Source organism: Pundamilia nyererei, unplaced genomic scaffold, assembly GCF_000239375.1.
Source record: "Pundamilia nyererei isolate P.nyererei 1_Seehausen unplaced genomic scaffold, PunNye1.0 scaffold00222, whole genome shotgun sequence".
NCBI lineage: Eukaryota > Metazoa > Chordata > Actinopteri > Cichliformes > Cichlidae > Pundamilia > Pundamilia nyererei.
Genome location: NW_005187623.1, coordinates 29,232 through 43,637, shown reverse-complemented (window position 1 = coordinate 43,637; position 14,406 = coordinate 29,232). Strand labels below are relative to the sequence as shown.

At 38.6% G+C, this 14,406-nt stretch overlaps 1 protein-coding gene across 1 annotated transcript in view; it reads left to right on the top strand.

Moving 5' to 3' along the window:
* LOC102210587 (neuroligin-1-like) overlaps positions 1-846 on the top strand; it is a gene marked incomplete at its 3' end in the record, with an annotated part of 129,985 nt that extends 129,139 nt beyond the window's left edge. The window contains exon 5 of the mRNA XM_005748447.1: positions 694-846. Within this exon, the coding sequence (XP_005748504.1) occupies positions 694-846 (153 nt within the window). The remainder of the gene's footprint in view (positions 1-693) is intronic.
* Positions 847-14,406: the final 13,560 nt, after the last annotated feature.

Sequence of the window (14,406 nt, the reverse complement as noted above, 5' to 3'; positions counted from 1 at the left end):
TTCTGTCTCTCACAGTTGAAGTGTACCTCTGGTGCAAATTACTGACCTCTGTCATCATTTTAAGTGGGGGAACTTGCACAATCGGTGGCTGACTGAATACTTTTTTGCCCCACTGTATGCATTCATATTCACAAAGTCAAGGTAAGCTTTTCGCTGCAGTTGAAAAAAAAAGGATACACTACTTTACTGAAGTAAAATTATGTCCCAATAAAACAAAGCTTTTTCATAAAGTTGTCAAACCTCATGTGCTCTTAAATTGAATTAAATTAAATTAAAATTTCTCCCATGTTATTCTCTGAAGTTCCTCAGTATAGTGGGACATTTCAGATTGCCATTCTGGCATTTTGGACAGTCCATTGCCTGAAGGAAAATACAACTCATTAAATTAAACACATCAAATATCGTTTTTCCTTTACATGCATATGGAATTTAGATACATTGATAAACAAATTAATCAGTATATCTCAATAACAACAGTCATATAGTGCTTTCATATTGACAAAATATTTTGATGCCTAAAACTGACAAGGTCTCTATGTTGAAAGCCAGTGTGCCAAAAAGGTTGGCGAAAGCCCCCTACAAATGAAAGTTTTGAAAGTGAATCCCTGACCGTCGCTTTCAATATGTCATCTAACCAGTCCTTCTGCCTCTTCCACCTTCTCCTTTTCACCCCCCCACCCCCCCCTCCTCTAGACATTAGGGAGAGTGGAAGCCCCAAACCAGTGATGGTTTTCATCCATGGGGGCTCCTACATGGAAGGAACTGGGAATATGTTTGATGGCAGTATCCTGGCCAGCTATGGGAACGTGATTGTCATCACTTTAAACTACAGACTTGGCGTCCTAGGTAAGGATCCTGCAATGAGTGACCATTATTGCTGTCATGTTGTGTCGTGTCTGTTCTTCCTTTATTTATGCCTTTTGTCATGTTGAGTCTATTACGTTAGCCTTAAAAAGACGAAGACCAGGGATATCTTTATTTCTTTCTTTTCCTTTCTTTCTGCCTTCCTTTCTTTTTTTGGTCTGTACATTGTTCTGGCTCAAACTGGTATTTCTTGCTAATATCTGGTCTCATTTCTTTGTTGATTGATTGCGATATTTCCAAAGACTGAATTTGAGCTTTCTATGAGATGATTGCTTTTCATTCTTCCTTGACTTTGACGCTAAAGTAGGCAGGTGACAGGCATAGTAGTACAAAATGTTTGTGCCATCCCTTTTCTGATCCTTTGCTCATCTACGTATTTGTTTAAAGTGACATGTTGATTGCATCTCTGCATAGTTTGAACCTGGTTATCACTCTGCTGTACATCTCTTGCCTCCTTTCATATATAGTTAGTACAATGGATTTTCAGTCCCTCTTGTTTCTGGATATCTCAGTTTTCTGTCTCCCCTGTCTTATTTTTTCTCATCAGAGTAATTCCTAATTCCTTTTCCCTTCTTTTAGATGTCACTGCCACATGATAGAAACAAAGGTGTGCTGAATGAGATTATGCTGTCATGGAATGGACCGCTTTCATTTAAATGCTCTTTTGGTTTATGGGGTTTTCACCCGGTGTGATCAACGGATAGCAGAATAAAGACACAGGGCAATATCCGCCTTTCACTCAAATATATATTAAAAAAAGTTTTCTTGGCATGTGTGTGAGTGTGCGTGCATGTACAGCTATGTGTTTGTGTGTGTCAGGGCGTATTTAGCGAATTAATATAAATGCTCACATAATATTCTTTGTGAAGAGCTGAAACACAATATCAGTGAAATATTAGTGTGATCTGCAGGTGGTCTGCATCATCTCTGTAATCTCAAAATTATTCCCTCTGATATTTTACATTAGTTATATTTTAATGGGAAATACTAAGACTGGCTGAAAAACCTGTTGCTTTTTTACAGACGTCCTAATGATACCCAAAGATCAACAGTGGTACTAAAATTCTTGACAGCTAGAAGTCAGATAATTAATATACATATATGAATATTTAAAAAAAGATCTAGTGATTAGATATGCAGCCTTCCTATCCACCCTAAAGTTTAGCTTCATTGCAGACTATTACAGTTTGTAGAGACACCATGTGTATAAAGTGCACATACTCTACATACACTAAAAAACTGAACTCCACACTCCAAAACCTGCCATTCAAAGCTGAAATCTTGGATTTCCCTGTTATGAATAAACTGGCGTAGCCAATTCAAACTCTGTTTGCAAATAACATTTAAAGCTTTAGATTATAGTTATAAAGCATTATGGAAATTACATAAGCAGCTGAAGTGTACAACCACTTCCAAACATCAAAAGCTTGAGAAAGGATAAAAAAGGCAAGTATGGTGAGAGTAATCCAGCCAAAGATCAGTCAGTTACATTTTAGAACATTTAAAATTATTTTAAAAGTGGTGAAATCCTCAGTCCCTTAGGCATTCCCTCCTTCTCATTCTTTTCTGTTTTTTTTTCCCTCCGTTCCCCACTCGCCCCTTTTTCATGTGCAAGCTCTTAACTGCTCCAAGCCTCATAGTGTTGAGGGAAAGTGTATTCCTGCTGGTTAACATGAGGCACTGCTGTTTGCTCTCAGATTAAACTCTGTGTGTTTGTGTTTACCCCCCTGGCAATGGGCAAAAGTGTGCAGCTTTACCTTACCCAACCTTCTAGTGGGCTGTGTGTGTTTGTGTGTGTCTGTGTGTGAATGACAGTAGATATAGGACTCATAATCAGTGGGCTTGTGGGCTTTCCATTCAGTTATCCAGTATAATTGAGTACAAGTTCTGTGTTGGACTCTAAGTTGTTTTTCTTTCTCACTGTTAAGAGTCAGAGCCCACACGGCTCTGACATTTAAATGGGAGTTCTTCCTCTCCGAGGTCACCAAGTGCTTTTTCAAAAGGGGGACGCAGTAATATTGCAGGGCCTTAAGGTTACATTATATAGTACCTTGATATTACTGTTGCTGTAAACTGTGAACTGGATATATTAATAAACTGAATTGAATGTTAATGTTTCATTGGTCCAGACATGATGTATATGTATTATGTAATCAGCAGCCTCTTTAATTAAAGTCAGCCGACCACATGTTCGTAATATGAATAAACCCGTATATTAGGTATGATAACTAAACATGTGTTTGGTTTAACATTTGGTATGGGGGAAAAAGCTCTTTATTAGAGAATGAATACAGGAGTTAATGAAAGATATTACACATCTCAAAAATTAAGAAGGACTAGGAAACAATGTTTGTTTAAACCTTTTATACCTACTAACATTTACCAGGCTCTCAGCATTATTATTATGTTCTCTAGTTAGCCAGTTGGCCAATGTTGGCTAAAGTGTGGGACTGACCTATACGGACAATCGTGGCTCAAGAGTTGGGAGTTTGCCTTGTAATTGGAAGGTTGCTGGTTCGAGCCCCGGCTTGGACAGTCTCCGTCATTGTGTCAGCTTCACCTGTTGCGTACTGGTGGTGGTCAGAGGGCCCGGTGGCGCCAGTGCCCGGCAGCCTCGCCTCTGTCAGTGCGCCCCAGGGTGGCTGTGGCTGCAATGTAGCCAGTATGTGAATGTGTGTGTGAATGGGTGGCTGTAAAGCACTTTGGGGTCCTCAGGGACTAGAAAAGCGCTATACAAATACAGGCCATTTACCTTGCCCAGCCAGCCATTGCAGCACCTGTTTGCTTGGAGATGCTGCTCAGCTGACAGAAATCCCTACCCTCGCTCCAGTGATTTTTCTCCTTGGTTTAGTGTGTTTGTGTGTGCAAGTGAGCACTACGAAGGAAACCATTAGTGGCTTTAAATATGTAGAGCTGCTGGCGCGAAGCTGTATTTATGGGTTAAGGGCCTTGGCTGCAATGATTTTGGCCATGGGGCATGCATATAGTATGCTACTGTCAGTGTGTGTTCATGGGTGTGTAGGAGGTTGTGTGTTTAATGAATCAGAAGTTTCTCCAGGGTGCAGATTGGGTGTTTATGAAACACATAGTATAGTGCTATCAAAGTGCCATCTCAGTCCCCCTTGGTTTATAATCAGAAGTCCTGCTGTGAGGTTAGTTTTGGTTTGAATTGTTTGGAAGTGCTTAAGAAGCTAAATGCTCTATCACAAATATGGTATGATGTTTTTTTTTTCCCTTTAAAGTGACATAATATTCTGAAATTTGCTGGATATTATCATATAAAATCTTGCCTTGTCATAAAAACATTTCGATTCCCATCAGTGTCCCCAGTGAATAAAACTTATATAGGGGATTGTTACTGAGCAGTTATGAAACTGTCACACTGAGTTATTTAATATTGTTTAATCCCAGATGTCTATCATACTGGCATTGTGACAAACACAGAGTCACAAATGTTGACTGCATGTGGTAATATGTGAGTTTTAAGCCTCCACGCTTGGCTGTTGGAGTGCTGAAAAGCGGACTGTGCCTTTAAGGCCAGGCCCTCACAGTGCGGAGTTTGTTTCAGCCCAGCCAAAACCTTTAATCATGCTGATTGATGAGGTGCATTTCCCTGACTCAAACCTTCTCCAAATACCCCTTCCATTCCAGCCATACATCAGCCATTCAGCCAATTCATCAAGCCTCTGATTGTTTTAAGATATACCTGGCCAGTAAAATATCCATTTCTCTGCATGCTACTGCTCCTCTTACTTTCAGCACTGATCAAGCCTATAGAGACCTGGCATGAGAAAAGGACCGACTAGCAGAATATAGATGTTTTAAAAACATGTTAATATAATAGTTCAATAATTATGCATTTAAAATGAATCCATAAATTGATCCATTTGTCAATTCTTCCATTTATTGTTTTACTATACTAAGGTTCATAATGACTATGTGAGCTCCGTGACAAATTTTAAAGATAAAGCAACCACAAAATAAAACAAAAAATTAATAATAAAGAAAACACATACAGGACATTTTTATGAGCCTAAACACTAGCGCTATCGTTAATTATTTGATCAGCAGCATAGTTTAGTCCAAACAGTCCCAAGATATGTGCTGAGAAACTTTACTGATTGCATGCTTGTTATTTTTTCTGCATGCTGCACACATTAGAAAATCCACAAATATCAGATTTGGCTAGCTAGTTATTTAAATTAGGACTGTGTGCATTTCACACAGGCATTTCCCCTAATATTTACCTTCCCAAATAATGCTCGCTCTCTCGCTCCCTTTTTTATTCTAATATATCTTCTTTTCTTTTCCCCTTCCACAGTAATTGGACTTTTTCTTTCCTGTTAGTTTTTGTCCTGCTGGCAAAGTGTGGAGGACTATTATTTTCATGCTTATTAATTTCTTTCTCCCTGAAACAAATACTCCAATGATTTAGGTTCATTACTCCTTTTGCGCCTCTTTTCTCTACCTTCTCCTCTTGCTAGTACTCCTGACACAGCTTTCTCAAAAACTCGAGAGCATCTAATCTTTAAACAAAAGTGTTTGAGTTCTCATCCATGTGTAATGATTGCTCCACCTGCAAACATTGGTATTGCTATTAGTTCTCTTTCATTTTGTCTCACTTTTCTCAGGCTTTCTCCTGAGCTAACAATAAACACATTTTCAAAAAGTCCATAGCCATTACCTGTATGTGTGCAGATATTTGACAAGGGCTTTTGGGAGGGGCAGTTGTGAAGCTTATTCCTCGTATGTAACTAAGGGAGTAAACGTATCAGTAGTAGGAGTTGTGGAAGTCCTTGCAAAGCTACTCAGCACTATTAAGCCATTTTATGTACAAAAACTTTTTTGCCATAAAAGCTTTACAGTGTTGTAATGCTTGTAGTTTTGTATCCTGGACACTAATTGTCACAAGCTCTCTCTCTCTCTCTCTCTCTCTCTCTCTCTGTGTGTGCACATAGGCATATTTAAATGCATCATCAGCAGTCCTTTGCCGTACTGCTTGGATGTTCTTTCTTGTAAATTTGCCAAATAGGGCTCAAACATTTCCTCTGCTATTTTAGGGCAGAGAAGGCTTTGATCAGTGGACAGACTGCATTGAGACATGTTGTACTATTTGCTTCAATATTTCCCAGTTTCACTGTGCTACCCGCTGCCAAGATCCCAGCATTTCTGAGGAGAAAGCTAGCGAGCTGACAAGACAGATGACATGATTGGAAATCATGACTTTCTATCCTTTTGGTGTGAAATCAGCCCAGATGTGCCCTTTGATTAAAGTGCAATCTGCCCCGATCTGTGTGGTCCAGTATTTTGCATGTTAATTTAATTGCTGATAGTGATACTAGAGTATTTCTTTTTCATTTTGTTTAACAGAATACACGTTCAGATAGAGAATTTGTATTAATTCCTAAACTGTTTTGTAATCAGGCTGCCTTGTACTGGCGGTTTCTATACTGTACCATTCGAAAGGTTTTTTTCCCCCTTGGTAAGAACTGTGTGTAAACAGTAAGTACTGAAGAAATCACAAAATAACAGCAAATATTTACTGCATCTGTAATACTTGTGTGGACGTTCATTAACAGAACCAATTAGATCAGGTTAGCAAGTTTTAGTTGAAATTGCTAGAAGTATTTCAGTCATATGAAAATCATTCTTTTTTGTCATTGCACTGGACTTATGTTGAAGTATTCTGGTTGTGAGGTGAGCTGTGTATGTCAGTGCTCAGTTTGCTTTTCACCTACTCATTTGGCTGAGTTTTTCTGTGATTTATTCATGAGTGAGCAGCAATACTAATGGAAGCTATGCTATGCTAATGGTGATCTGGCAACAGCAAGGTTGGCGATGGAAGGTTACAGCAGCTTTCCCAATGCATCACGGATTGGATTAATCTAGCCAAGACTTGGACAACAGTCAGCCATCTGGGCATGTTTAACAACGCCAGGTTGCTCTAGCCAGAACCATTGCACCTTGCCACCAACACACCTCACAATAATATGCACGGTTCATGGCTACTAATAGCTACAGCCTTTATGTGAGCTTTCACCACATAGTGTTTGGAAGCATTCCTGAAATTGATCAAACATGTGTAAACTCTTGTTGCTGGTTTCATTCAGGCAATCACGGTGTTCTAAACCCTGCACCCTTTTTTGAGTACAAATTAATACTTTTACAAACTTCCAAATCCTAATCAGCTTTTAAAGTTTTTAAGTTGAAAGTAACTAAAATCCCATGTAATACAACTCTTTAATACACAAAGTGCTCAGATCAGAAGAGCTAAAATGAAACCAGTACTTAATTCTTGCATGTGCATGCTTCCAGTCCCTGATACATGATGAAGTAGCAACGTTCTCACTCTCCTCCACTGCTTTACTGTCCAATGGAATCAATTATACAAATATTAAACATACTAACACCAAATATACTAACTGGAGTGAATATTTTTAAATGTAGTAGTGTACTAATTCTACTCATCTAAAATATACTAACTGAATTGCAAAGTGTGCCTAATGTATGGAAAAACTGTGAGCTTTAAAATTATTTTGAGCTTTGTTTGCTTTCTACCTCCATCTTACTCACAGATGTGGCGTGAATGCTAATGTCTGCTGATGTCTGAATGCTCATACAGCTAACCTCCCAAGTAACTATTAACAGTAATTAAAAGTAGCACACATACACACACAAACACACACACACATACATATACATATCAGTATGAGCTTTCAGACTAAGCAAGCTCTTTTCATTTCCTCCTCATCCTTTTTTGTCGCTTCTTTGTTTTCTTTGCACATTTTATGCTTGGATTTCTTTTGTTCTGTGAGATCAATAATCAAACCAAGCAGTTGTGTTTTTAACCCCCCTCGGTGTTTTACAAAATGTCCTGTTTCAGCTACATGCTTTAAAACGATTTACTTTCACAGCTGCTTTGATGGTGGCTTGATGTGTCTATATACCTCTCTGTATTTAATAATTATTTATTATTACTCTTTGGCTCTCTTCCACAGTGTGTCTTTTATACTGTCCTCCTCCCATCACCCCCAACCAGTCCCAGCAGATGACTGCCCCTCCCTCACCCTCGTTCTGCCGGAGGTTTTGTCCTTTTTAAAGGGAGTTTTTCCTTCCCACGGTTGCCACGTACTTGCGCATACGAGGTTGTCTAATTGTTGGGGTTTTTACTGTATTATTGAAGGGTCTTTACCTTACAATATAAAGCATCTTGAGGTATTTGATGTGATTTGGCACTATACAGTACAGATAAAATAAAACTGAATTGAACTGGCTGCATATTGAAGAGTTTGACCAGATGCTGGGCTGATGTGGTCGTCATTGTTGTTTTTTACTCTAAAATCTATTTGAATTTAAGTTACATCAATCAAATTGGATTTGACTGGATGACTGATATGACTCTACAGAGTTGGATTCCTGGGCATACTGGAATTAGTTCTGACCAGATTTGCGGTTGTATTTCACATGCACTCTTGTGTTAATACCACTGTTGTTCTGTCTGAGACAGCTGATTGGTACAGATTGTACTGAAGCTGATTAGCTGGGTAGAGACGCAGGGGGCAGATGGAGAGATGTGTTGAGAAAAAATAGATATTACATCCCTTCATATCAAGCTATTACTAAGCATCTTTTTGCAGTCTACATGCATAGGTAACCCGTGTATATTTACACAACCCCTGTGACAGTGTTAAGTATTTATCAGAGTTTATCTTGTGCTTTTGTATTAATGACTGCTTACACATAGATGCCCACAGGTATAAACCATCCTGTGGGTTTGCCTGTCACGCTACATGTCCATCTACCCATAACAAAGTGTGTGGTGTGCAACAGGTCCAGTCACTGCAGGATATAAATGTAGTGGAATAGATCAGTTCTGTCTCGAGCAACTACATCTGTATGATTAGTTTTCTTAAAGGGTTCATTTTAGAGCTGCCTCACTCTATTCATTTCATTGGACTGATGTATTTACTGGTAAGTCTGAAGTTGATATGTTTAGTTTCTCAGTCTGCCAGCCTTTCTGCAGCCCAATAAGAAACTCACATACTATCTGCCGGCACCAAATAAAACCATCGCCAACAAGCAATAAAGAAGACAGAGAGACCAAGGGAGAGAACTATGAAGAGAAAATGTGATTTAGGACTCTATGGGGGTTGTCCTCCGTGCACGACAAAAAACATCTGATTGGTTATCAGCATGAGTCACAAATCTGCCGTCACCATATTTTTAGAGGTCAGATAGCAGCATCTTGCTGAGACACCAGGCAGCTAGGGAGGGATTGGAAAGCCGAATGAGAGTATGTTAAAGTGCAAAACAAAGAAATAGTATGTGAATGCCTTTAAAAGAGTTCGAGAGCTCTGGTTTGAGCAATATACAGTATGCATTTTTTTTTAATTAAATATAGGAATATTTGATTAAAGAAAATGTGCCAGAAGCTATTAATGTCACGGTTCTGGGTCAGTTTGACCCAGTATTTTGAGTTGTTATGGTTTGGTTTATTTTTGAATGATGGTTTGTTCTTTGTTTCTCTGGTGCTTTGCTGGTTTTTATGATGAATCTGTGTTTCAGTTATTTTGGTGTGTTTTTGCATTATGGATTGTTTTCTTATTCTCTTGTAGTGCTTGTGGTGGTGGTGGTGATGATAGATCATTATTAGTTTCTTGTTTCTGTTTATCCATATTTAAGGATTTGTTGTTTCATGTATTGTTCGAGTTGCATGTGTTATATTCTGTCTGCCTCTCTGTCTGCGTCTTTGTTTAGTGGGTTCTTGTTTCCTGTTTTGTTGTGAAGGTCTCGTTAGTCCACTTTCTCCCAGCTGTGTCTCCCTCCTGTTTCTCATTCCCTGATTACCTCCCTGTGTATATAAGCCCTGTGTGTTCCTGTGCTTTCTGTCGTATCGTACCATCAGATCATGCCTGTGTGTTTCCGGTTCTCAGTGTTCATTGTTTTGTGGTTTGCCAGCAATAAAGTTGTGGTTTTCTGTTGAAATTTGGCTTGGCTTTGGAGTCCTGCGTTTGGATCCTCACCTCCGCCTGCCGCACACAGAGCCCTGACAATTAAGAAGCTATTAAGCTAATACGTTTTTACATGTAAATGTGTTAGTAAGGTCTGTTGAAAAGCTTTCCTGTGATCATCTTCATGTTGGCTTGTCTGTTAGCTGGCGTGTCTATTACTTTTTTTTCCTTTTTTTTTTAACAAAAAAACCTGAAATCAGACTTCAGGTTTTGATGAATGAAATATTCAAGCTGAAAATCTTTACTGGCATACATTGTGTAGTTTGTTGAGAACAAAATGATATCAGTGAAAATGAAAATCATCAACCATTCGCGAGCTGATCCAGAATGAAGAATGATGATCCTGGTATTCTACTGATTTATCTGCAGTGCCGAAAGCAGAAACTAGTGCCCTTTATACTGCACCTTTAAAAATGGGAGGTGTGGAGCTCAGGGTGATGGATGCACACACAGTGCATCCGATTTCATACGGGGTGCATGGAGTTAATTTCATTTGATAATCAATAAAAACAGGGCTGCTATCCTTTTCTGTGTGTGTTTATTGCATACCATGAATAAACACAAAAATGCTGCTAGAGTTGACCTTACGTTGGAGGATGGCTGCCCCCTCTCCTCTGCAGCCTCTTGTTTCTCTCATCTGAAAATTCCTCTGGGATTAAACAGGCTCGTCTAATACAGATTATTCCTCTCACTTCTAACCATTTGTTATCATGTACCCACTCCTTTTTTAAATGTATGTAGTTTTTTTCAGTTAGTTACCAGCAATACAAAGAAATGCAGCCTACAAGAGTAGTTAAACGTGATCATAACTGCAATGCCAACATTTCGTTCTGCTGACTGGGTTGCTAAAACTTTGTTGAACAGTCAAGAAATGTATGGACGCATATCAAAGCATGTGATGTGCAAGCTAATCCAGATGGAAAGAAAGAGTGAGAGATGCCCCAAACCAATATGATACTGTATTAATAAATCTAACATTAAGTATGCAATCAAACCTTCTAGCCGCTGACAAACTATCCTGTACTCTGACAGGATCAGAATGCATCTCTTCTGGGATTAGTGATCTGCTTTTTGGAAACCTTTACATTAACACATTGATCCTTTCCTTTTTGTCCTCTATTCTCTTGCTCTCTGTGCAATTCAGGCTTCTCACTATTAAATAGTCTATTTTACCGAATCCATCTGCCATATTTGCCTCCTCGCTTTGTTCTTAAACAAATCCCATAATCCTCTCAAAGGTCAGCATTCTCTTTTGCTGCTACTGCTCTCACCGCTCGCTGTGTATTCATTTGTTTTTTTCTCGATGGAAATAATAGAACAATATGGAAGATAAAAGAGAACGAGGAGGTGGTGGAGACGCAGGAAGATCCTGTTGTTCCTCTCCATCTCCCTCATGCATTATTGTTCTCTCTTGCTCTCCTTTTTTCTTTGTTTTTAATTCATTTGAATTCAGTTGAATTATTCAGTTTGAATAAGAAGTGTTTTCAGAAGCCAACAAACAGCATTTTACACATAGTACTGACGTGGTGGGTTCCGAAACTTGAATGATCACTTTCAACCCATCATTGATATTTTTAATAAAGGAAAACAACATTTTTTATTTGAATAATTAAAAACTTGGTGAGTGAATGTGTGTGCATTTGGATATTATCTCACAAACTCCTGGCAAAGAGATTTCAATGCCTCGAATCACTAACTGCTATCCTAAGACATCATCTTCTACAGAACCTTTTATTCAAAGTTAAATATACACATTGTCCCTTCTTTGGCTCAGTTTGTTAAATTTGTGGTGTTGAATCTGAATTTGTTGTAATATTTGTATTGTTACAAATGAAACATGAAGGATCTTGTCTTTCTTTCACCTGAAAATGTAGAACAAGTTAACACCGCAACCTCGGCTAAATTGCATTTTGTGAAGGAGTGAAGTGCCATATCATCACTGCAGACTCACTGCTTGATTTGCATGTGTAAAATTAATCCACAGCATATTGCATCCTGCTGATGCTAATTAGAGAAGTAACCATTAATATCAACCACTTAATCATCAGTATTAATATGCATAATTATTAATGATTCAGTTTCTCCCTTCAAACATAACAGCACTGCAGGGCTTCAGCTACTTGTGTTTACACCAACATCTATCTTCATTATACACCTTCAATTAATCAACTCTCTCTCTCCTTATTCTGCTCTCTCCTTCCCCTCTTGCGTCTCTTGCTCCGACTGTATGCGGCTGTCATTTGAATTGGAAGCATCTCCCTTGATTACTTTTTAGAATGCAAATGACCTGTTAGTGCCTGTCCCATATTTGGTATAGTTTAATTAGGATGACATAGATTTAAGTGAGTCTCAGTACAAGTCGTAGGTATTTGACCTATACCAATACCCATACCAACTGTTGCAGCCCTCTTTCTTCTTCTTGTCATTACAAAAACAAAACAAACAAAAGTAAAACCTCAGATTCACAATAGGTACCAGTTAGTCTGTGTGTTTGCTGAGTGTTTGTGTAGGTGCGTGTTTGTGTATTAGAGAGAACAGGAGTAAAGATCCATAAGTGCTGGGCTTGCAGTTTCATAACAGACCCCAGGGAGCTGTGAACTGGTCATAGTGTTGACAAGTTGTGTGTGTGTGTGTGTGTGTGTGTGTGTGTGTGTGTACGAAGGTGGTGTCTCTCTGGCTTCTCTAACGGAGAAATGAAAGTGTAGGCGCATTTCATTTACTGCCCCAGAGAGACCTTTCCACCACCCTTACATTTATTAACACTTACACTGTTAAACGCTGCTGACCCCTGCTTATAGGCCGAGCCTAGCTAACCTCTGCTTTCAGTCTATATCCTTATTGAACAAATCTGTCCTTCGGCCTCCTCAGTCTGTACTAATCACAGAATTTCAGGAAGCTGAACAATTTGATTATATTTTCATTTCAATCCTTATGTTCAATTTAAGGCCATCACACAAAACCACTGGTATCTTATACCAATATGATGCTCTTTCACTGCTGCTGATCAAGTTTGGGCTGAACATCCTTTTAAGACCATCGCAAAGAACTAACATGGATTAATCAAGAGGGTAGCTAACACTGAAATAGGTGGAGTTACCAGAAGGGTGTAAACATATGACAGCTTACACCATATATACCATGTATACACCATGACAATTTGTGTTTCAGAGATAGTGAACAGGGGGAAAGAAGCACTCTTGGAAGCATAAGAAATGAGACCATTGGATTAACGTCTAAGTGAGTACATTACAGTGGAAAACAAAGGGTGATGAGGAGGAAAATAGAGGAACTGGCTGACATCGAGATATCCAGTCAGCTGCTTGAATAGGCTCAAGGATAACGCAGAAGGTTTGCTCTTATTGCAGAAAATGAAGAGTAACAGAGCCACACAGCTTCTACAGCAGACTGAATCTGAACTGCAGAGATAATGTCCGAAGTCCAGCACAGTGGATAAGCTGAAGACTTTGGACAGTATATTCCAGTAAAACTGCCTGGAATATTCTATTCCATAGGCGAGCTTAAGCACCCCCATATTTCATCAGAGCACTCCTAAAAATAACTATATTAATAGTAGTAATAATAGAACTTTTTAGTATCATTTCCTGACATTGTCTTCAAATGTTATATTTTCCTAACCTGTCTGTTGACAATAGTACAGAATAGAATGAAAATAGGTTTTCGTCCAGCATTGTTGACGCTATAGTGTTACACTTACAGAGGCGTTGCTGCTTTAATAGTGCAGTTTGTCATTAATAGCCTAATGAGACTTTCATTGTTGTGGCAGAAGGCAGAGGAAAAGGGAATTTCATGACAGAAATCAGCGATGCATTTTTAAAACACACTTTAACTGAAATGCAAAAGTTCAAACTGTTCTGATAATGTGGAGTTATTGTTGTGACTTGTAACGTTTCTGCTTATTTTTATTTGTTCTCTAAATAGCTTCAAAAACATTTTCTGATGCTTAAATCTCTAGAAATTATTAGCTAATTATAACCTTCTGATCCACTAGGCAGCTGGTATGTTGGGGGTTGCCAGCTAAGGAGATCATGTACTTTATTATTTTAGTTTGAGAGCAGGACGAAGAGAACATAGTGACCAAAAAGAAACAAGTAAGAGTGGACATAGACGCAGAGAAGACAGAGATATACAAGAACAGTAAGAACGAGTGAGCAAATAGTGAACTTAGATGGAAGAACAAAAAAACATTTTTCACAAAGTCATTTTTCATGTATTTCAAAGATGCTCAGTGTGATTTCCAGTAGCATGCTTAAAAACTGCCAGTGGACGTTCTAAACAGAAAACATTGATATGAAAGAATGTGCATGTTTCTCATCTTATCTGTTTTGCCACAAATAGTTATTGAAGTTCTTTGACGACTGAGCCTCAGGTTTGATAAGTAAAGGCTCCACACTAAAACCAGTGAATATGTTGAAATCTCTGTATTATTCACTCTGAATTATTCTCAGACACTACAATAGATCATCCAACTAATTAGGTTGCTTTTGAAGCTAACGTTATATTGTGTATCCAG